The sequence below is a fragment of the Cnephaeus nilssonii genome (genome assembly GCF_951640355.1).
Source record: "Cnephaeus nilssonii genome assembly, chromosome: 12".
Taxonomy (NCBI): Eukaryota; Metazoa; Chordata; class Mammalia; order Chiroptera; family Vespertilionidae; genus Cnephaeus; species Cnephaeus nilssonii.
The window spans coordinates 53,736,409-53,760,299 of record NC_137083.1 but is presented as its reverse complement, the minus strand read 5'-3'; the positions used below and the strand labels follow the sequence as shown (position 1 = coordinate 53,760,299).

General features: G+C 50.4%; 1 protein-coding gene across 2 annotated transcripts in view; it reads right to left on the bottom strand.

The window, feature by feature from the left end:
- The window catches only part of HIPK2 (homeodomain interacting protein kinase 2), a 165,748-nt gene that overhangs the window by 29,905 nt on the left and 111,952 nt on the right, over positions 1 to 23,891 (bottom strand). For both annotated transcript variants that reach the window (XM_079785534.1, XM_079785535.1), the window contains exons 3-6: positions 7,546 to 7,669; positions 7,153 to 7,272; positions 4,752 to 4,838; positions 2,793 to 2,977 (exon numbers count right to left, since the gene is read on the bottom strand). In XM_079785534.1, coding sequence (XP_079641660.1) covers positions 2,793 to 2,977; positions 4,752 to 4,838; positions 7,153 to 7,272; positions 7,546 to 7,669 — 516 coding nt within the window. The remainder of the gene's footprint in view (positions 1 to 2,792; positions 2,978 to 4,751; positions 4,839 to 7,152; positions 7,273 to 7,545; positions 7,670 to 23,891) is intronic.

The following is a 23,891-nucleotide window of genomic DNA, read 5'->3' as shown; positions in this document are numbered from 1 at the left end:
TCAGTAAATCACCAAGTCCGGCTTCCCTCTGTGGTACCAAATGACACCCCCTTGAAGTATTCCTACCACACCCAGAAACAGAACAAATACCATAACAAGAGTTTACAAGGGATGGGTCCAAGTTCTTTCTTTGTACTGGAGTTCGGTTGTTTCAAACATGGTTCTAAATTAAAGACTCACTGTTTGTTGTAATGAGATTTGACTTGCTTAACATCAACTGATAAAGAATAGAATCGAAATGAGAGGAAGTGCCATCAGTGGCGGGCGCCGCCAGTCATTTCTTGTAGGCTGGTTAAGTTCAAGTCCAGCCTGAGATTCAGCCCAATATGAGTCTTGTCATGGCAGGTCAACCATGATCTGCAAATGTTTCTCTTCCCCAGCCTCTTCTCACACATTCTCCCTTTCCCCCTGACCCTATCTAATCTGGTGCTCGTGAGCACACTGCTTCTCCCTGCAGACGTCCAGGGATGTGACTTTCATCCCACATACCTCTGGGTTGAGTGGCTGAAGTGATATCCCTGGTTACCCTGTGTTATGAATTGAACTGTGCCCTTCCCCCCAAATTCATAAGTTAAAGTTCTAACCCCCGTACTTCAGAATGTGACTGAATTTGGAGATGGGCTCTTTAAAGAGGTAAAATGGGGTCAGTAGGGTGGGCCCTAGTCCAATTCATATTGAGGAGGAAGGAAGACCATGTGAGGACACAGGGAGGAGACAGCCATCTACAAGCCAAGGAGAGAGGCCTTAGAAGAAAGCAGCTCTGCCAAACACCTTGAGCTTGGACTTCTAGAATTGTCTGAAAACAAAGTTCTGCTTTTTAAGCCCCTCAGCCCCTCAGTGGTATTTTGTTATCGCAGACTCTGAAAACTAGTACTGTCTCCCATTCTCTTGCCATGGCCTTTCTCTCCCGCTCACTCACCGGGCCTGTGCCTCTGACCCAGTCTTCCACTTTAACACATGCCCTGCCACCGAGGGATTCTTCAAGGGGCACACGGATTACCTGCCAGACACCCTGGCTTCTCAGTTACTTCTCACCCCGGGGATCAGTGCTGGCTGTGGGTTCTTTGGATGTCAAACCTGACACTGCTCCACTCCCCTAGACCACAAATTCAAGTACCCCATCCCCCAGCCACATTGTCACCCATTTGGTTCATCTGACAATGACTAAAGTAGCCAGTCTGAGTTGATCAGACTGTTCAGTGTCTCTGGACCTTCTCATCTTTACTTCCTTTCCTTTTCAGCTAAGGTCCCATAGCCATCCATTGGGATTACAATGCTCTATTCCAACATCATGAGTCTGTCAATCTCTTTTTCTCTCAGCAGCCTGACAAAACTCCAACCTGGATGACCCAACTCTCTTTTCTCCAGGCCTTCACCCGGGGAGTTGTTACACCTTACTCTTCATGTCCAACCTCTGTGCTCAACAATTCCACTGTATTTCTCTGTTCAGTTTTCTCTGCCACCTTCTGCGTCAACTACCTAAACTCTCCTACCTAAACATCTTGCTCTCAACAAGAGAAGACAACTGTCTGAAGAGCTCCCTCAACTTTCCTCTGCGAACCCAGCATGCCAGCCAACGTCTGCGCCCCGCCTTCATCCACAGTGACACTGGCCTAGTCCTCCACCTGTGCTCTGAGGCCCAGCCCCTTCCACTGTCTCAGGAAACTTCTCTTCAGAGCATCTTTTATCTTTAGTTTCTCACTTGGTACCAGACACTTCCAATCAGCATTTTCAATTGCTCAAGTCTCTTCCAAAAGTCCCCCTTGGGCCCTCCCTAGTCTCCCCTCCAATTCTTCCCACCCCTTTCACAGCCTCCTTTCTTGAAAGGATCCTGTCTATTTCTTCACGTTTCCCTTAGGCTTTCAACCAGCTAAGCTGGTTTCTGCTTCCATCATCTACGGAAACAGCTCTAAGTCACCAACAGCTTCTAAGCTGCCAACGTGATGGCCATGTCTTCAGGGCTCATGGACTTGACACTCTAACCAGCCAGTTCCTTCTACAGGTCCTTCAACGACTCCCCATTGCTCTTAGGATCGAGACCAAAATCCGGTACAAGGTAGGTTTGCCCCATCTGGTCCTGGGGCCTCAGCTCTCCCACTGTGCCCCAGCTCTTGGGCTTGGTCCTGTCCATGGCGGAGTCTCCCCACAAGCAATACCCTTTCCACCCTTGCCAGCCTTCCCATCAGTTACCTCTTACTCGTCCTTCCGCACTCACTTCCTGCCCTGTCTCCAGTGAGGCTCCCTTGTCACTCGCTCTCATCACATCCCATATTTGCCCTGATATCAGCCTGGTTATTTGGGCATCACTAGCTTTGTACCTTTCTCTCCTCTAGACTGTAAGCTCCAGTGGGAAGGGGCCCCATCTGCTCTGCCCCCCACTGTACCCCAGCAGCTGGCACAGCACACAGCACGCTGAATGAATGAATGAACAAAACCAAATCCAAACTAGACAAAGTCCCCTCCAGAAGGGTCTGGGAGTGACCTCTGGCACGGAGAGGGGCTTTGCTTTGCAGACCCTGCCATTTTGAGCATTTCCCTTCATGCACAGACACCCAGAGTCCAGCCCACCCAGCCCTGGACTTTCCTATGCTCCGCCACCGTTTTTATAATAATGTTTTATTGGGACGCAGCCTCACTCATTTGTTTATCTCTTGTCTGCATCTGCTTTCAGCTACAATGGCAGAGCTGATTGCGACAGAGACTGTTTGGCTGCAAAGTCTAAAACATTCACTCTGAGGCTTTGAAGAAAAAGTTGCTGAGCCCTTGTAAAGAGCACGGAGCAGGACACCTACTGTGTGCTATGGGGAAAGTCGAGTAAGTGTGTCATGGTGACAAAGGGGTGGTTCAGGGTTTCGATCGGAGTGATTCTCTTATCAGCATCGATGGTCAGCATCTTCTTTAACAGGTCGATGAACTCCCGCCGGTCTGCCTTTTCCACCAACATGTCACTCCCTTCCAAGTCTGTGGTCATGTTCACCTGGAAGCAAGGAGGACAGGTTACCGAGACCCCGCTGAGTCTCCTCGACTTCCCTTATGCTCTGCAACTCCATCCAATCTCTCAACCCCCTTCTCAATTCCTACAGGGCGGTGTCTGCCCTTTGAAGGCACCGCCACATGTCATTGTTGCCCACAGGATATGGCAGGGCTCTGCAGGAAAGGCAGAGGGAGGCCATGCACGGGGAAGGGGCGGTGGCTGCCGGTACCTGTGACATACATCAGTGACAGGATGTGCACCCTCTTGCTATAATCAGTTAAATCAAAATGCGCCTCACATCACACCTCACGGAAAAGAACCACAAGATGAAAAGAACTCTGGAGGTTGGTTGTAGAACAGTGTAGATGAACTTAATACCACTGAACTGTACAGTTGAAAATGCTGAAATGGTAAATTTTGTTCTATGTGTATTTTACCACAGTTAGAAACAACCAAGCAGTACAAAATAAGATGCAAAAGGTTTATGTATTTAACCTTCGGAGGGAAATGCTGGGGCCTAAGTGCCCTCCCCCTACATCTACAGTGTGTCGTCCTCTGTAGCTCCCTGAGTTAGGGCCGGGTCATTTCAGTCCCTGTATTCACGGGGTCACCTCTGCCAGACAAGCAGGGTGTTTGAGCAGGATTTTCCCTCCCAGATCAAGTCTCTACTAGCAAAGCCTTTAAGAGACTTGTCTTGTGGTGCTTTCTACGTTTTCCAAGACATGCTCTGGAAAGCAATTTCTGTTTTCTAAGACAATCTAAGCTTCTAATCAACTGATAAGGATACTCGACTCGGCGTCATGATTTTGGGTTACACTTCTCTTCCGTAAGAGGGGTGCTGAATGTTTATTGATTTTTAGCTTTACTTTTCATTGCTTTTAAGAAAAATTCACTTTGGGCTGCCCTGATTTGAGACTAGTCTTTACACCAAAGATAGCTGAAGTTCTAGCACTTTCTCTGGGCACAAAAGTGAGAGCCTGTGGCCCCTCTAGCGAGCTGAGAGAGACTGAGTGCGATGCGTGGAATTGTGTCCCTGCAAAAGACATGTTTAAGCCCTAATGCCCGGCACCTGTGATTGTGACCTTATTTGGAAATAGAGTCTTTGAGGATGTGATCCAGTTAAAATGAGGTCAAACTGGAATAGGGTGGGCCTTAAGTCCAATGACTGGTGTCTTTATAAGATAAAGAAGAGGGAGATTTAGATGCAGAGACCAGAGGAAACACAGGATGAAGCCACATGAAGAAGGAGGGAGAGACTGGGGATGCAGGGACACTGCGCCCACCCAGGGGCCACCAGAAGCTAGCAGAGAGGCATGGGAGTTTCTTCCCAGAGCCTTTTGAGGGAACATGGCCCGTTGGTACTTTGATTTGAAACTTCTAGCTTCTAGAGAATAAATGCCCATTGTCTTAAGTCACCCAGTTTGTGGTACCTTGTTACAGCAGCCCTTAGGAACTAACACTGAGTCAAGGGCATTAAGCTCAAATGTACTAGTGGGCTTAAATTCTTCTCATGAAATCGTCAGTGAGATTGGCCAGTACTATTTCGCAAATGGGAACCAATAAACTGAAGCTATTTTTCAAGAGCTGGTGTAAGGCTTTAAAAATGTCCCACAACCCAGTGGTATTCTTACTTAGGCTGGCAGGTCATGAGGTCAAGGGTCAACCACGGCAGTTGAGTAATGTGGGTTTCTACTCACCACCCTATATTGCTCTTGCAGAAGCCTTGCTGTGCTTGGTTTTTAAGGGCTGACATTGCATGGTCGCCCACGGAGCTTACCTGGGCCATGTCATCTAAACAGTTGAAAATGTACTTTCTTGCTTCTTTTGACTTAATTCCCGTCTCTGCTTCATGGTCATCTGGTGTCTGGTCAAGAGAGGCAAAAGCCGATCGGTAATGTGAATTACTTCCTGGTCACTGTGACTTAAAATCTCTACCCGCTGTTTTTCATGGAGGGTCTTTTCCCACCTTTTGGAGAAGGAGACTTTGATTCCTCTTAAAGTGACCTGCACTCTAATTACTCTCTCTCTTCATCCTCCACACTCACTCATCGCTCTTCCTTCCTTCCCACAAACACCTGTCAGGGGGCCTGCTCTGAGTCAGGTCTGGAGGATTCCAAGACGAACAGGAATGCAGGCAGTATCCATGAAAACCCTACATTTCCCCCTAATTTAAGGCCTATGGTAAGATTCCACATGTAGAAAAGCAGAAGCCCTCTTCCACACATTTTAAAATTTAATTTAGTTTTTTATCAAACGTTTATGCGTACCACTCTCCCTACGTGCCAGGCACTATTGTAAAGCACATGAACTCATTTAAGACTCCTTACAACCATCTTAGGCAGGATGATTACCAACCCATTTCCAGAGGGAGAAGCAGGAATAGAAAGCTTAAGGAGCTTGCCAAGGTCACATGGCCAGGAGGCAGCAGCAGGCTCTGGGGCTGTTCTGGCTGCCCCTCCGCCTGGGGCCGGGGCACACTCGTCCAGGTCCCCATTGGCTTTGGTCTAGGAAGCCGCTGTTCCCAATGACTGTGTTTTTTTGTTTGTTTGTTTGTTTGTTTGTTTGTGTTTTTTTTTTGCTCATCCATGGATCTCAGGTAAGTACTCAAAATCTCATTCCAGGACAGCACACGCGGAGCAGCTAAAGATCTAGGCTTAGATTCTGGGACAAGTAGGACCGAGGCTCTTAACTGAGATATGGACGTGAACCCTGCCTGTCTGGCCTCATTCTCCTCCGCCGAGGACTCTTTTTACTGGACTGACCTTAAGCCTCTCACAGTCACCAAATGCCAGCCCTCCCACCAACAGACCAAGAGTGCTCGCTTAGCTCCCAAATCTCTCTTCTAAATCTTTTGTGACTGTTGGCCACACATGAATTTTATTTTATTTATTTTTATTGATTTATTAGGTGACATTGGTCAATAAGGTTATACAGGTTTCAAGAGTACAACTCTATAACACATCCCCTGTACATTGTATTCTGTGCTCACCATTCAAAGTCAAGTCTATTTCCCCTCACCCTCCTTCCCCTCTGATAACCACCATACTGTTGTTTTCTTTTAAATATATTTTTTTATTGATGTTAGAGAGGAAGGGAGAGGGAGGGAGAAATAGAAACATCAATGATGAGAGAGAATCATTGATCGGCTGCCTCGTGTACGCCCCCTACTGGGGATCGAGTCCTCAACTCGGGTATGTGCCCTTGAACAGAATCGAACCCGGGACCCTTCAGTCCGCAGGCTGATGCTCTATCCACTGAGCCAAACCAGCTAGGACATGTAAGTTTTGTTTTTTTCTTAATCCATTCACTTTTTACCCCCAGCTCTCCAATCCCTCTCCCCTCTGACAGCTGCCAGTCTGTTTCCTTTATCTATGAGTCTGTCCGTATTTTGTTCATTAGATTCCACACATTATCTTTAAATCATATTAGAATTTGGCTATGGTTTCTGTCAAAAAAACCAAACCAAACAAAAACACCCACCCACTCGCTTACAAAAAAGGAAGCACCTAAAATGAACATAAGACACTTAAGACTAGCATTCTTTTCTCCCTCCCAGGAAATTACGTTAATTTTTAACTACTAGGCACAGATAGAAGTGAAAGCAAAATGTGTTTTTGTTGAAGTAAAACCACCCGAGTTCCTGGTGTGCAACGGTGAGTGGCAGCACCTGCCGGCTGGACGCACAGACCCCTCCGTGGGGCCTCGGAGGTGTGGCTGCCCGGCTGTTTCCCGGGCCGCGAGACCCTCCTCATCCTTAGGCTCCGGCTCCAAAGTTCCTCTGGGCCCTCGCCAGGCAGGGTTCAAGGTCCCCACACCCTGCTCCTCCCAGGGGTAGGACACTTACATGGGGGCCACCTCTGTGCTCGGTCTCCCTCTGGACTGGGAGCTCCTTTAGGGCAGTGTGGGGGGGGTGCATTTCTCTTTACACAAACCAGACAGGTCATCAGGGTTCACCTAATTGAATCCTGGGAGTTCAGCAGTCGGAGTTGGGACTTGAGCTTTGCAGGTGGCAGCAGCCAAGCAAAGTGGTGCTTTTGAACACGGAAATCCATCCACACTACACAGCACAACAGCCCCTCCCCCGATGCGGGCTGCCGTCAAAAGCTCCCCACGAACCGCCCCACCCTTTTCCCTGAATGCTGGGCCTTGGTGAGGGATGGAGGGGACGCTCTTCCTACCTTCAGCCTCCACAAAGGATACGGCGAGTCTGTGTCACGGTTGAAAAACCTAGTTGTCTTTGTCCCTGCGCTTAATAAATATTCAGCTGGCAAACCCTGTGTTTGTGAAATATACCGAATCTGCAAGAAAAGAGGAGAACGAGGTCAGAGAGCTTCCTGTCACCTTGCATGTGGTATATTAATGGCTCTAGTGCCTTTGAGAAAAAGACAATGTTACAGGGAAAGAAAGGAGTGAACAGTGAAAAAGGGGAAAGAAAGAAGAAGAAAGAGAGAAAAGCAAGGTTGAGGGGAGCAGGATCTGGGAGACGACATAAACCCCGTAATCCACCCGCGTGCCCTGTTCTCAATGAAACGGGAGCGACTGTCCTGAACACCTGTGCGGCCTGGACCCACCTGGTCGTACTCGGAGGCGCCGGGGTAGAGCGGCCAGCCCAGGAACAGCTCGGCGATGACGCAGCCCAGGGACCACATGTCAATCGCCTCACAGAACGGTAAACCAAGGATGATCTCCGGGGCCCTAAGGAAGCAGAGAGGAGGAAAGTGTTAGCCGTTTGGAAATGCAGGAGCGACTTCGACACGAACTCCACATAAACCCTCTCTGTGAACCCCAGGGCCCGTGGTTCCCACACTGGGTGGCAGTGACGCCTCCCATCTCGGCTCAGTCCTCCTGTGAGCACAGGGCCCGGTCCCGGCTGCTCTGTGGCTCCAGCACAGACCCAGAGGGAACCAAACTGCTGGCTCCATCGCCATCACACTCCCACCAGAGGAACAAGAGCCCCTTTAGAGACACCCAGGAGCTTTCCTTTGTAAGAAAACCAGGCAACCAATGTCTACAGAACGCCCAGATTTTGCAAAAGAATTCTGAAATACAGGCATTCTGTTTTCAATAATATACCATGTAAACAGGAGGCCTCCCCCAGAATAAAGGGATAAACGATAATATCCGTCCATGCCAACAACCCCTTTCTTAGGAGTTGGTATCCCACTTTCCCAAGGAAGTACTGTTTTTTTCATTAGCTTCTAAAAAGTTAGTCTCCTAAAAAGTTCGCCAGCCGTGGCTGGGTAGCACAGTCGGTTAGAGTGATGTCCTGATACAACAAGGTTGCAGGTTGGATCCCGGGTCAGGGCACATACAAAGATTAACCAACGAATGCATAAATAAGTGGAATGACAAATTGATGATTCTCTCTCTTTCTCTCTCAAGTCAATCAATAAAAGATTTTAAAAAGTTCTCTAATATTACAATTGCAGAGCCATGTTCATGAATACACAGTCTGATGTCAGTCAGAAGCCCGCTCTAACCAGCTGCTGTGAGGTGCATGCTGAGCTTCTAGAGAAGAGCACTGGAGCTCAGAGAACATTTCACACAGAGTCAGCCCCCAAAACCAGAGAGCACAGTGCATCTTCTTTTCTAAGAACCTGCCATAATTAGGTAGGGGTCCCATTAGGAGAAAACCAAGTTCAAAGCATGAGATATGAACACAGCTGGTGTTTCTAAAATGTGGCTCAAGGCACTCTGCTGTTCATGACCCACATTAGCCCAACTTCTGTTTCCTCCCGAAATTTCCCGCTTGATGAGGCGATGAAGAAGGTGCTGCTCTCCTACACTTCCAGCAGCGGGAGTGGGCGAGGGAGCTGGGAGGAAGGGCGTGATCAAAGCCACCTCCACTCGCCTTGCCATTGGGAGCTGATTTGTCCCACTCACACAGCACCTCCCCACCTTGCTCCTATAAATTTGCTCTCGTTGCTCATCTTTTTCATCCAGATAACAGTATTGAACCACCAAAACCAAAACCAAAGTGTCTTATTCCAAAGTCCTGATTGTTCATATGTACTAGTAAAAAGGAGTTTCTGTGCTGGGCGCTGGTAGAGAGCCACAGTCCTGTCTGGGCTGCAAGACGTGCTTTTCCCACAATGCAAGGCTGGTCTTCCCAGGAGGGAGTTATTGTAGAGGCGGGTAGCTGCCTCGGGGCTACTTAATGGTCCTGTCCTGTCCCCGTCCCTGTCCCCTCCCTGCCGGGCATCTTCTGCCAGCACCTGGCCCCCTCTAGTCCTGGTCTCCTGCAGTCCTGGTTGTGACCATTTGTGTGACCACGGGAGGCCGCTCCTGTCCTCTGGCACTGATGCCCTGAGGTGCCTGTGATGGTTTTAAGTCACTGCTGGTCTGTCCTGTGTCATGGGGCCTTCCATCCCACATCGGCCTAGGCCACTGTGTCCAGCGTGCCCACACACACCAGGGCTTCCGAGCCACCTGGCCATTGCGTGCAATTGATGGGATTATTGCAGGCTGCCTCTAGCCATGCAATTTCTTTAGAGATGGCTTTAAAAACCCACATCCCTTAGAAAAGAAGCAATCTCTGAAAAGAACATTAGAGAGAAGACTACACGTTTGACGACAGGTGCCTGCCTCGCTGTTGTAGAGTCAGGTGTGCTTGCCTGCTCCCCTCGCACGCAGGCTCAGGCGCCTTCCTGCGAGCAGAGTCCTGGTGTGGGCTCCAAGGAGCCCTCCTTTGCAGGCTGCTGACTCCAGATCACGCATTTCTGAACCTGCGCCCTATTCCTGTCACCTGTACCTTTGCCCTCGGTGGCCAGACACTCCAGTCTCCAGGTGGGTCTGAAGAACAGGCTGGTCTGGTTTCATGGGGCATCTGGACGTGACCACGGGGCTGCTCTTCCTATGAGGTCAATCAACTGTTCTCATGCCCCTGTTTCCAGTTTCTGTTCCCTGAGGATGTGCCAGGCAGAACCTAACAGATGAGCCTGCCTTGCAAAGGGCACCTCAGAGATGTTCTCTGGCGAGAACACCAGACAAGGTTTTTGTCAGCCGACGTTCCACAAACAGCGCCTGCGGAAATCACTGTTAGTCCTTTTTCCATTAGAAAATGAAAGAACAGCCGTTCGTGGTGCCATGCTGTGTACAGGATATTTTTCTTGCCATGACCATAATGAATGAGTGTCAGGCTAGACGGTTGGGAGACGAGAGAAAAAGAGGGCACAGGCCTGCCCCTGAGGGGCCCCAATGCTGGGAGGCAAAGCGAGAACACACGTGATAACGAAAACTGAATACAAAACACACACAATACGAAGATAGAGCTAATTCAAGCACACAAACGTGCTCTAGCATCACCCTTTGAAAAAAAAAATAAAGCACAAACACAAGAACAAAACACACCAAAAACAAAACAAAGCCTTCCTTAATCCTTTCTTCTCCCAGCAGCTGCTGCCCTACTTCTCTGTTCTCCCCCCAAAGCCAGATCTCTAAGAGTGACCTGCCTTTTCCATGGCTTTGCCTCCCACCATCTTCTCACCTCCTCCAGCTGGGCTCCGCCCTCTGCTCCCCTCCTGTGCTGCGCTGGCCAAGGTCAGCAGTGACCACGCTGTCACTTCCATCAGTCAACTTCTCAGCCCTGTGACCCAAGAGCTGAATTTCGTTCACAGAGTCCACCATTCCCTCCACATCCATCCTGCCTCTGTGGGTGGCTTGCCCATATTCTTTGCTGACGTGCCTCTATCTGACTGCTACAAGATGGCAAAGTCCTAGGACCCTTTCTTTTCTCTTTTCATCCTGGCTCCAGAGATTGTCATGGGTTAAATTGTGTCCCCCCCAAAAAGACGTGTTGAAATCCCTTAGAACATGACCTTATTTGGGAATGGGGTTACTGAAGATGTATTTAGTAAGAGGATGTCATACTGGAGTAGGCTGGGCTCCTAGTCCAATATAACTGGTGCCCCATAAGAAGCAGGAAATCTGGGCATAGGCGCAGAGGGAAGACAGCCGTGGGAAGGCGGACGCAGAGACAGGAGTCACGCTGTCACAAGTCAAGGGATATCTGGGGCCATCAGAAGCTGGAAAAGGCCAGGAAGGATCCTGCCCTACAAGCCCCAGAGGGAAGATGTCCCAGCCACCACCTTGGTTTTGGACTTCTCGCCTCCAGAAAATAAATATCTGTTGCTCTAAGTCATGCATTTTGTGGAACAATTTCCATGGCCCTAGGAAACAGGTATAGTAATCGTACACACACACACAGAGGTTTAAATTCCATTTGTGTGTGTTTTAATTAAAAATATTTTTATTGATTTCAGAGAGGAAGGAAGAGGGAGAGAGTGATAGACAAATCAATGATGAGAGAGAATAATTGATCAGCTGCCTCCTGCACGCCCGCAATTGGGGATAGAGCCTGCAACCCGGGCATGTGCCCTTGACTGGAACTGAACCTGGGACCCTTCAGTCCTCAGAATGACGCTCCATCCACTGAGCCAAACCAGCGAGGGCATAAATTCCATTTGTATTCCCAAAAGTCTGTCTCCAACCTGAACCTTTTTCAGCTCCACATTTATGTTCTGATGGCCTGACATCTCTACGGGAACATCTCACCATCAGCTCAGACTTCGTGTGTTTAAGGGAGAACTCTCCCCCTCTGCCTCGGCCCTCCTGTTTCACTAAATGCAATCACCACCCTCACCACGGCCGCAACTCATGGGGATGGTCTCTGATTCCTCTCTCCCCCCCTCCCCCTCACCACCCAATCCATCAAAAAGCCCAGCTCCGAAGTCCATCGTGAATTGGCCTGTGGCCCCCACCTCTGCTGCCACCACTCTGGCCCTGGCCACCCCGTCTCACCTGGAGCTTCCTACCCGGTGTTTCCTTCCTTCAGTCCTCTCTACGCAGCTGCCAGAGTGAACACGTCCCACCTTCCTTGGCTTTAAGCCCTTCAAAGGGTCCTGACTCAGAAGGAAATGTAATCCCCCCATGGCCACGATCGGGACCCTGCCCAGCTCTCTGCTGTCATTTTGATTCACTCTCCTAGTTCAAAGAGCTCCAGTCCTGTGTGTTTCCTTTCAATCTCTAGAATACCTAAGCCACTGCTGACCCAGAGCCTTCATACAACAGTGCTGCGTCTGCCTCCAATGCTCCCTCACTGGCTCTCAGACGCCTGCCTCCTTCTCATCCTTCAAACCTCAGCTTAATTGTCACCGCCACAGACAGGCCTCCCTCGACACCAGTCGGTTTCCATCCACACTGCCATAAATGTCACTTTACAGCACTTCCCCCATAACCTGCTTCCCCTCTCGTTCCCCTGCTAAGTCCACGAGGGCAGCACAGTGCCTGGCATTTAGTAGCCACTCAATCAATAAGGGCTCGCTGATTGAATAAACCCTTATTAAATGTAAGAGAGTGGTGCTAAACTATGGGTTTCAGATGGAAAGTTCTGAGGCAGCACAAACAAAGGAGAGTAGAAGGGGTAAAGGTTCATGAAGGAGTGGGAGCCTGGGCACGAGGGGGCAGGGTTCAGCCTGAGGAAGAGCGGCTTCCATGACGCGGGGACCCCAGGAGAGTGGACCCAGAGGCGGGCATGAGCGTGCAGCCCACGCTCACCTGAGCAGGGCGCCTGCAGCAGGGCGAGCACTGAGGTCAGAGCACGCCTACCTGCGGGTGGCTCCCCACAGAATGCCAGCAAAAAGCCAGAGAGAGCAGCTGGGGGGTGGGAGATGGCACCAGGATAATGGGGGGTCAGGACTGTGGGCTAAAGGTCTCCCAGAGCTGGTCCTCCGGTGCCTCTCTCTTCTTAACTCTCTCTGAGGCCAGTACTCCACTCGGCTCCCACGGCTACGAGCTTGACCGGGCCCCTTCAATCCGGGCCTCGCTAACCCCTCCTGGTCTCTTGCCTTTGGTTCCAATCTACCCTGAAACTCTCTTACCCACAAGGACGTGTCCTTTTCTCTGCACTGATCATGTTCTGATACAGCGTGTCCCCCTCCCTCCTTTCTAATGCTAACACACGCTGCTCGCCTTCTCTGTGCTGGTGCACAGGGCGATGAAGACACAACATGAATAACCAGATGGGTCCAATAAGCACTGATTGAGCACCTACTGTTCTAAATACCTGTCCGCATACCGGACCCTGCTAAACCCTTTGAAGGGCAGGGTCTGGGCCTCACACTTCCATCCTTCCTTTGGCCAAGGCAGGTGCTCTGCAAGTGTCTGCTCAACACCCGGGCCAGGAGCCCGCAGGGAAGGAAGGCACTTCTCTATCTGCCCCCCAGCAATCCCTGGGGGACTGAAGACCATTCTGCTGCGATCTGTCAGATGCCAGGTCCCCTGCTCTGCTGGTCCATAAGGCTCTGAGCTCCCGGAAGTTCAAAGTCAAGTCCACAATCTGCCTCTTGTTCAGCGCACAATTAGCACATGCTGTTGTATGGTCCCTAAGGCGTATTTACTCTGCAGTGACGAAGCACCATTCTTACCAATGGTTATTCTGAAGCCAGAATTGGTTCCAGCTCTACTCATTCACTCATGTATTCGAATACCCCACCTCCGTTTCCTAAGCATCTACTATGGCCAGGCACTGTGTTGGGTGCTGAAGATTGACAACCAAACCATCTAGTTGGAGGCAACAGCGTGCCAACAGCGAACATACAAGATGCCAAGTGTGTGCCCAGCACATGAAGGAGGGACTAACGGGGGTAGGAGAGACAAAGCAGGGAGGGCTTCCTAGGAGAAGTTCTGAGCTGAGTCTTGGGGAGCGGACATGTGGGGGTGGCCTGCAGGCACAGGGCAAGGTGAGTGCATGCCCCCCCTCTCCCACATCACTGCTGACCTCCAGTGCCTAGCACAGAGCCTGGGGCAGGTAGGTACTCACTCCACATTTGTAGAAAAAATGAATCTTTCTGTTTCAACCCTGAACCTGGCCCCATCTCCTTGGCAACACCTCCTATGACAAGAGGCAGACGACTTGGCCTTTCTCTTTCAAAGCTCGCCTGCTTTAAAACAACAGTCCCATTCTGGTTTCTTCCATGGGGCTGTTTCTGTTCCTGGTTCGGTTCCGCAGCAGGTAGGACTGCTGGCCTGGGAAACGGCCTGCCCACTGGGCTCAGAATCGCCCAGGTTCTGTTAATGACTCACCCTTCATTCACCACCCCACAGAACCATCTTACAGTCCCTCATTGCTGTTCCGGGACATCAAAAATGCTTTAAACACGCATGAAGTATCAGACAAAATTTGCAGCTAAGAGAGAGAGGGACTGACAATAAACAATTGCCATTTCCGACACATTAATTATTGAAGCTTTGATATTTCGCTCCGCTAGCTCTCCTGATGGTGCGTGTAGTGCTAGGGCATTCCCAGATCACGTCCTGGTCATGGGACCCCGAGGGGCACCGCCCTGTGGGGCAGCGACCCCGACAGGAGGGGAGACCACAAAGTTGAGTGGGAACACACACTCCAGAGCCCAGGGTCACGGGGAGACTCCAGCGCTCTCACCTTCCAGCTGTCCACCTGCTTCCCGATGCTGGGATGAGGATGAAATTACACAGAGCGCGTAGGAAGCTCCTAGCCCAGGGCCCAGCACGGAGCAGGCTATCAACAAATATTAAATCACTTATCTACAACAGCTCTAATCCATGTCTCAATTATATAAAGAGCATCGTTTAAAAAAAATCCTCACCTGAGGATTTTTATTTATTTTCTGTTAATCCTTACTCGAGGATATTTTTCCATTGATTTTTAGAGAGAGTGGAAGGGAGGGAGGGAGGAGGAGAGAAGGAGAGAGAGAGAGAAAGAGAAAGAGAGAGAGAGAGAGAGAGAGAGAGAGAGAGAGAGAGAGAGAAACATCGATGTGAGAGAGATATATGGATTGGTTGCCTCCTGCACACACCCCAACTGGGGCAGGGATCAAACCTGCAACCCAAGTACTGGCCCTTGACCAGGAATTAAACCCAAGGCCCTTTAGTGCGAGGGCTGACAATCTAACCACTGAGCAACACCGGCCACGGCCTGAGGATTTTTTCCCATTGATTTTTAGGGAGAGTGGAAGGGAGAGGGTGGGAAGAGCAAGAGAGAAAGAAAGAGAGAGACATCGATTGGTTGCTTCCCGAATGCATCCCGGCCAGGGCTGGGGATCACACCGGCAACTGAGGTATGTGCCCTTGGCCAGGAATAGAACCTGTGACTCTAATCACTGAGCCACACCGGCCGGGCAAGAGCATCATATTTAAAGTCCATTTTCCTCTATATATGTTGAGACATTAGGACACCTCTGTTTAAATATATTAAAGCATACACATTAAACACTTTCTGTTTCAATTATTTATATAAGAAGGCATGAAGATTAATAACCAACAACCAAGCACCCAGTACCTACCGCCCAGCTTTAGAAAGAGAGCCGCCTGTCCACAGCCCCCACGCCCTCCTGGCACAGGCAAGGGCGGCCCTGACTCGGCATTCCCTCTCCTTCTCCTGCTCTCCCCCGCGCCCCCCTCAAGGCGGAGACCAGAGCCACTGTCGCGATCATCGCGCGCTCCGCTAATAAAAAAGTGCAGGGCTCCCAGCACCCCCAGCTTGGGCCATCAATCCGCACCACCAATCAGAGCACAGGACGGGCTGCATTTCTGGAAAAATGTTCCTCAATTCCTCCGACTTTTTATTTCACCATCTCTGAGATGTGATTATTAATCTTGCTTTTTTTCTTGTCTCTACAGCAGTTTATGAAGATAAATTACGGTGGGTAGAATTAGAAAGCAGTTTGAACTCCTTGGAAGCAAGGCACTCTGTTAGCCCGTGGTATTTTATAATCACCGATATTGTAAGGTGTGCTCGCACTGAACGGCCGTGGGAAAGCCCGTTCCCACACATACGTGCAGATGGAAAGGAACCTCAGGATGGCTGGGGCAGAAGCAATTGAAATGTAAATTGTATTTCAGATGGCTTGTTAAATCTTATGTTTGGTTCCGCTGGGGGAAAAAAAAAAAAAGAAGCAGATCTGGAAATGCTGACAGGAGCTCTGAGCTCCTATTTGAGCTGGTGACCCGGAGTGAGAGGCCAGGGGTTGCATCACAGCAACACGGGGCCTGGGAAACAGCAGAAATCTGAGGACTAGGAGGAGGCTGTTTCAGAGAAAATGGACCCAAAGCCAGAAGGATCCGGACAGAAGACAGCCTGGAGGGAGCACCTAGGCAGCCAAATGGTGAGAGAACACATCCTGTGACCACCGGCCGGCTGCCGGGAAAATGGGGAGCAGCGTCCCTAAAAGGCGGATTCACACCATGTCTGCGGACCCAGGAAGGTCCAAGTGGAGAGGTAAATATTGACTGAGGCTTGGACAATCCAAGGCCAGCCTGGGATTTGATAAAAGAGATAGATAAAAGAGAAATAGCTTAGTCTTTGCCTGGGCTGCCAGGTAGATGAGAAGGACAAAGGGGCCCTGGGCTGGAGTTACTGGAATGAGATACAGAGTGAGGTTGACCCGGAGCCCACTTACTGCTAGCTGCATGCACTGAGCCGAGGGGACAAGGAGACTGTCCTTGTAGTGGCCTACCCAAACACTGTGGACCCTAAGATCTCTAGACACACTCCCCAGAAAGGTGTTTTCGCCCCGTAATAAGCTGAAGATGGCCTGTGGTGGAGAGAGGGCTGTGGCCGAGGAGCAAGGCTCTTTGGTGTCAAAGGAGAGCCAGGGAAGACACCCGACTCGGCCAGTTCCAGCTTGAGGTCACACACACAGCAAAGTCGCCGGGATGTTCCAGAAGCTCTACCCCAGGGCCACTGCGATGACCATAAAGCTGTGAGGGTGAGGCCATGCAAGACCCTCCCCGGCAATTCTGTTGTAACTGCGTGTCTCTAGCTATCACCAATAGAAATCCTCAAAATATCAGAATGGATCTCTGCATCCACGTGGAAGGCTGGTTATATGTAATCACAGTTTGGCCTAGATGTTGACATCATTCTCAAGCCACCCGTGGACTGTCTCCCAGAGGAAGTTGGCTTCCTCCATTCATCGGACCACCTGCGGAGTGGCAGGTGCTTTTTGATTTATATTTGCAATGAACATCTTGGCTCTGAACAAGACTTTCCTGGTATGCATATATATAGATTTAGATTTATAAATATATTTAATATAATTTTATGTAGCCACCCCATGCTGATTCCTGGTTCCAGCACTGCGTCAACTCTGCAAAGTGCAGTGTCAAAATCTAACTTGCTTATTTATATAAGAAAAAAAGGTTGGATCTAGAACTTACCTGCCTAGAATCTCCAAAGGCTTCTAATGATGTTGGTATAAACTGGAAACCAGGTCTAAGATATCCAGAGCATATTCTGATGTTAGTCAATAAATTCCTAGTAAACCTTAAAGAGAAACGTTGTAGGAGGAACCAGCCTGGACTCCACAATGGGCCATTTCAAAGATGCTCACCCTGTCCTTTAACCCCGCCTCCCTACCCCCATGTGTGCTACGCCTACTTTGCCTGTCCCCAGCCCGGTGGCTCTGTATCTCCCAGTCTGGTCCCTGGTGCCTTTACCATGAAGCCCAGGGTTGCAGGACAAAGCCTGGTCTTGCTTCCCAACACCCCACAGGACTGCAGTATTACCAGGTTTTATGCTCGTTGTTTTTGCCAAAGTACATGCTCAATAAATGACTGTGAAAGCCCTGTCAGCCAGGGAAACGGAATCACGGTTTTCTGCATGTATCTACATACAGCGATTCCTTTTTTTTTTTTTTTTAACATATTTTTATTGATTTCAGAGAGGAAGGGAGAGGGAGAGAGAGAGAGAGAAACATCAATGATGAGAGAGAATCATTGATCAGCTGCCTCCTGCACACCCCATACTGGGGATCGAGCCCACAAGCCGGACATGTGCCCTTGACCGGAATCGAACGGGGGATCCTTCAGTTCACAGGCCGACACTCTATCCACTGCGCCAAACCGGCTAAGGCCAGCGATACTTTTTACACATACACTGCTCCCAGTTCTTTTAAAAAGATTTTTTAATCTTTATTTTTAATTGTGAAAGATAGCACACACACAAATAAGTGCACAAGCAAAAACACATTCTAGTCCAATCACATCAGAAAACAATGACCAGAAGGTGAAGAAACAGAATAGGGTGGGCGTCACAAAGCCCCTCCCACGTTCCCGCCCTACTCCATCCCGCTCCCGCCAGCATGCGGTGGTGACCTGCGCCTGCACCTGTGTGTGCGCACATTGGTGATGGGGACCCCAAGCTCCCGCTGGGCCCGGCCACTCTGCCCGTTGGAGGCCCCTGAGCACATGGGCTCGATGGGACCTCCAGCTGAAACGGGCTCAGCACCAAGGTCTGGAGCTGGAACACGACCCACTGGCTGGCGGGGCAGGAGACAAGGCCTCACACATCCTTTTCCGTTCCTCTGGCTGATTGTCCCCTTCTGCTTTGTTGTTATTCTGTTGACTGCAACAGAGGGTTGAAACTGTGCATCTAGAACTTCCCCGGGAAGCCTGCCTATGGCAGGAGGGCCTGACCAAGTCTCGCTGTCACCTTTCAGCTTCCCGAGCCCACTCCTCTTCTCTCTGCACTGGGAGGGAGTTTGGTATGTTCAGAACCGTGATGTGCCACCTACCCACGGAGTGAGCACGAGAGAAAAGGCCGGGAAAAGGCTGGCCTCTTTCACGCGAATCAATTAATTCAGCACGCACCCTCTATCCCACACAAAAGCATACTAAGAAGGTAACATCACTTATTTATATGCAACTTGATTGATTTAAATGTAAAACTTCCAACTGGTGAACGTTTAGCTTGGACATTGAGGTCTGCAGCGAGTACTCAAAAGTGTTTGTCGGATGAATGAATGAACCAACACAAGGCTGGAGGGTCCTGCCGCTTGGCTGCCAGGGGTCCCCGCGCCTGCACTGGGCAGGCCCCGGAGCTCCCAGCTCCTAGCAAGTGGACTGTAACAGGGACAAGGCTCCCCCTCAGGGTACTTCCTTCCCTCACAGCCCGTCTCCTTGTGTGGCTGAGGGCTAGCTCAGGAGGCACCACTCTCCACGGCTGATGGCCTGGGACTGAAGATGGGGATCTGCTTACGCATTTGGTGTCACTGACTGGAGACATACAATTAAGAGAGCAGAAGCCAGAAACCCCAGCTACGAGAAAGAACCCAGTGAGTAAAGACCCAAACACGTAGGAAGGTGAATTTCCAGCAGCCACAGGGAGACTCCTAGGTCTCAGAGGCCGCCCTCCCTGTGCTGTGCTGCTGATCGAGAATTACTGAGAAAGGAGGTCTGAAGCCCACTGATACGCTGCCTAAGCAAGTTTTCACAGAAAGCCCGGAGCCATCCTGGCGATGACGCCGGCTCTGACCCAGCAGGCAAGTGTGGGGGTGAGAGGAGCCGGGTGGGTGAGGCTGGCTTTGTGCTGTGGGAAGTGCCCACAGCCTTCCTTTTCCAGCTCAGACCTGCAGAAGAGGACAGAGGACGCGTCCTTCGCCCAGTTCTACAGCAGGAGTTAGCCACGGCCGCTAGGGCCCGCCGTGCTCAGGGCAAGGAGGGAGCTCCCGGGTGGCTGGTGTTTGTTCCAGCACGACTTAGGAACGGAGAGTTTTGCCAAGCAAAATGGGCATACATTCCAGCTCTTCAGCCAAGGACAGCTTATTTAGGGAAAACCTTCCAACATTCAACTTTTCCTAAAGGGACTGGAAAAACAACAAAACCCAGGTTTGCTGCCTTGGTTTGGGTCGCGGAGGAAAAATTCAGCTGGCTCTTTACAGCTCCCACTAGGGGGCGCTGACGTGCAGCCCACGCGCTCTGAAAGGCGGCTGAACCTCCCCTCCCACGGGACACAGGGGTGGACCCCACTGGGGACAGCCGCCGCGCTCGGCGAGAAATCCACACAAACCGCGGAGCAGAGCCGGGGGTGTCTGTCAGCGGAAGGGGCGCCAGCTGTCCTCAGACGAAGATTCCACCGCCCCCTCTTCCCATAACCTGCTTTTCTCATCCTAACAACGAGGCCTCTTCCTAATCCAGCAGCCGGGACTCTCGCACATGCCTTTGGAATGGCGCAGCCTTCAGCAAAAGAGATTAAAAGTTCATTTTGTTCTCTCGTGCACCGAACACCACTCTAGCCAATGAGCTAACCGCGCGTGGAACCGCGAGCTGTCAGCTGGAACTCAAGAGCTAAAGTAAAAAGAGAGAGAGAGAAAGGAGGGACTTACTTGGTGGGAGCAGAGAGAGAGAGGGGGGCTGAGAGGTCCGGACGAGGCCCCTGGATGCCCGGGGCGCCCCAGGCACCCTGGACCAGCTGCCCCGTGGGAAGCGCTGTCGTCCGAGGCCTTCGATGTGCTCACCTCGAATCTCGCCCCTCCCTGAACCCTTCCCTGACTCAGGCTCCCTGTTACTCTGTTTCTGCAACTTATCTACGGGGCGATTCCGCTCTTCCACTCATCCTTGCGCTGGTAGTTATTGTTTTAAAACATGAGGATGACCTGTAATCAGCCGCTCCCGGACGGGAAGCATCTCGAGGCGGCGGCCGAGCGTGGTCCTCTCTGCACACCTCGCAGCACCGCGGACACCGGCCACGCTCCACACTCACCAGGCGGCGGAGGTGGTGCGCCCCCATCTTCCTACCACCAAGCACTGTGCTCAGCACCCTGACGGCACGGAACTGATTATCTGAGGAAGCAGTGGAAACGGATTTCTTTCCGGTGGCTTATTTACTTATGCATGCACATATTTATTTTTAAAGAAAGAGAAGGGGCAGGAGCAGGCAGGCTCTTTCTAGTTCTTCTCTGATAAGAGGGGTTTCCAGAAGGCATCTGAATAGAAACTGATAAAGCTCTCTTTATTTTATTTTATCTTTTGTTAATCCTCACCCGAGGATATTCTTTTCCCCCCATAGATTTTTAGAGAGAGTAGAAAGGGAGGGAGGGAAGGAGAAAGAGAAACATGATGTGAGAGAGACACATCGACTGGTTGCCTCCTGCACGTGCCAGGCTGGGGATCCTGCAGGCTGACGTTCTAACCACTGAGCCACCGGCCAGGGCAAGCTCTATTTTTAATGGAAGAAACTTGACGTAGGAAGTTTGTCTCCTTAAAAAATGATGCATGGCTGGAGTGGGTGAAAGACAAGAAACTATCTGGAGATGAAGAAAGAAATGAGTGGAGTGTGGAAGAGAGGAGGCAGCGAGGGAGATTTTTAAAAATTCAAGTACAGCCCGGCTGGCGTGGCTCAGTGGTTGAGTATCGAACCTATGAACCAGGAGGTCACAGTTTGATTCCCGTTCAGGGCACACGCCTGGGTTCCAGGCTCGATCCCTAGTAGGGAGCATGCAGGAGGCAGCCAATCCATGAGTCTCTCTCATCATTGATGTTTCTATCTTTCTCTCCTTCTCCCTTCCTCTCCGAAATCAATAAAATATATTAAAAAATTAAAAAAAATTCAAGTATATAAAACGCACAAGCAATGAATTGGATGTCTGAAAGAATGGCAGTGATGACTGGTGCGAAGAGCTCAGTCTCTTTTCTGCCAAAGAATGAGTGTTTTGAAATGTCATGTAAAGTAACCGAGCGGCTGCTTGTCAGGCTTGCCTCGCAGAGTGCGGTCTCCGTGCACAGACCTCGGCTGGCCCCGCGCCCCCAGGGGATCCAAGTTCCTCGAGGAGAAAGAAGTGACACGTGCTTCCCAGGGAAGTGCTCAGCGGCCTGTGTGCGGCCCGTGGTGGCCGCAGGTGCCCACCAGCACCCACCAACTAAATGGAGCCGGCGTGGACTGTCCCGTTTGCAAGGCTCTGACACACAGCTGTCTAGATCCCTTACATTCAGCTTCAAAAAGGGGCTGTTTATCAAGAAACAAAACAGCCCTAAGTAACCCAAAGGTTTCACTCTGGAGGTGGCGTTGAGGCCGGCTCTGTAGCGATCCTGCCTGGGTCTGTCGCGATGCCTACTTGTGTGGAGATCAACCTGAGGTCTCCGCTCCTCCCTCTTCGGGGTCCCTGACCTTCCAGGGGCTGAGGCTTCAAATGACCACGGAACCTTCTGGCCATCACCGGGACTCAGGTTCAGACCAGGAAACCAATGGGATGGAGGGAGATATGGAGGGTACCAGACTGAGTGTTTTGAGTTGCATAGAGGAGAAGGCTGATGAAAGACCTGGCTCACATTTCCCAGCCTTTGTTATTCCCCACACCGGGATTGCATCAATAGCTTAAATGTGAGAGAGCATCATTCCTGCGTGCACCTTAACGTCTGGTTAAAGTGACTGTTCGGCAAGCCGGAGCTCAGGCCCATCGCTGGTTCTGTCACCCCTCCTACTGAGCGGCCACGTCCCACACACTTCTCATCGCCGCCTGCATCACTACTGAGGACCATCCTCAGGACTGCCTTGCTGGGCCGGGGCGGGGAGGGCAGAGGGAGGGGAGGGTGCGGCAGGGGTATTTTCTGTCCCCATGCATCCTGTGTTCAATATGGACAAATATTTGTGGAGCCTCTGTACTTCCCATTAACACTGGGATAAAGTAATTAGCAACCAGATTTTTCTAGGGGAAGCAGCAAAGCTCAGGGGAGTGGGGATGGGGAGAAGCAAAACCCCAAACGGAAGAACAGAAAAGCGAAAAGCTGGCATCTAAAGGTATTATTCAAAAACAATATGGGAAAAGGCAGAACTGCATTTCCTCTGTTCTTCTAAGGGGAAGTTCAGACAAAGGTCAGAACGAGAACAATGCGGGGCCGTCGATCACAGCAGCCTCTAACCTAGAAAGGTTACTTACGCACTGCAGCCTCATTTCTCAATTCTGTAATCACCACCCCCCCCTCCCACAGACCGCACGCCACCTCGGCCTTATGAATTATACATTTCATTTCCATTTACCAACACCCCGACTCGGTGACCACCGCCAAGGCGGCGTGGGCGGGTGGGGGCGGGGTGACGCTGGCCCCCTGCCCCAGGTGCACAGGCAAATGTTCCACGTGGGTTCAGCTTGTTTGACCTTCAATTCCCAGTCTAAGGTTTTGTTTATTGAACAAATAAGAACTAGCTACCAGTGGAAATTTCCCTAAGGGAAATCACATTGGGGCACCTTTCCTTCCCCTTAACATTTTTATTCAGGTGAAATCTGGTTAAAGCGAGATTAAGAGCGGTCGTGAAGGAAGCAAAGGCAACACTCAAGGGTGAGGGGTGTGTGTGTGTGTGTGTGTGTGTGTGTGTGTGTGTGTCTATAAGCACCAGCAGTGCCCACTCTGGTGCTGTTTGAGTTGGGGTGGGGAGGCTGGAAAGTGGGTACCAGAAATGGATACCATTGCAGGAACTGGAGCGACCCCTCGCCCTAACGCCTGGTTAACTGGCCAGAGGGCCCCGGGAATCTCTGGGGGCTGTCTTCACAAGTGCTATTAATACATCAAAGGGGTATACTAATATATATCGGGTAGCTGAGTTGGTTAGTGCCATCCTGATACACTAAGATTGTGGGTTCGATCCCTGGTCAGGGCACATATAAGACTCAACCAATGACTGCATAAATAAGTGGAACAACAAAGCAATGCTTCTCTCTCTCAAATCAATTAAAAAATATATATATCAAAGGGGTCACTCCTCTTTGTCCACGACGCTATTCCTTGGAATTTTCCTTTGAAATCTTTTTCAAAACATTAGGTTCAGAGGAGAAGTGTCATCTTGTGAGAACAAGGAGCGCCCAGGAAGCAGGCAGAGGTAAGCAATGATGGAAAGATTCCTCGAAAAGCAGATGGTGCATTCTATGAGATGACACAGGTAAAACTGTTAAATTTATTTTTAAAAAAATGATTTAGACCTGTTTAGGGAAGACAGTGTGAGATGGCCTATCACCATAGGATATTTAATTTCTGAATTGAGCTTAAGAACACAACAGTCTACAGCATTCCTGTTAGGTACGAATCACTATGACATAAATGTTATTCCCTTGAGGTCTTTTGGGAAAACTCCTCTCAGTGTTGGATCATTTGTTTAAACAGGGTTGAC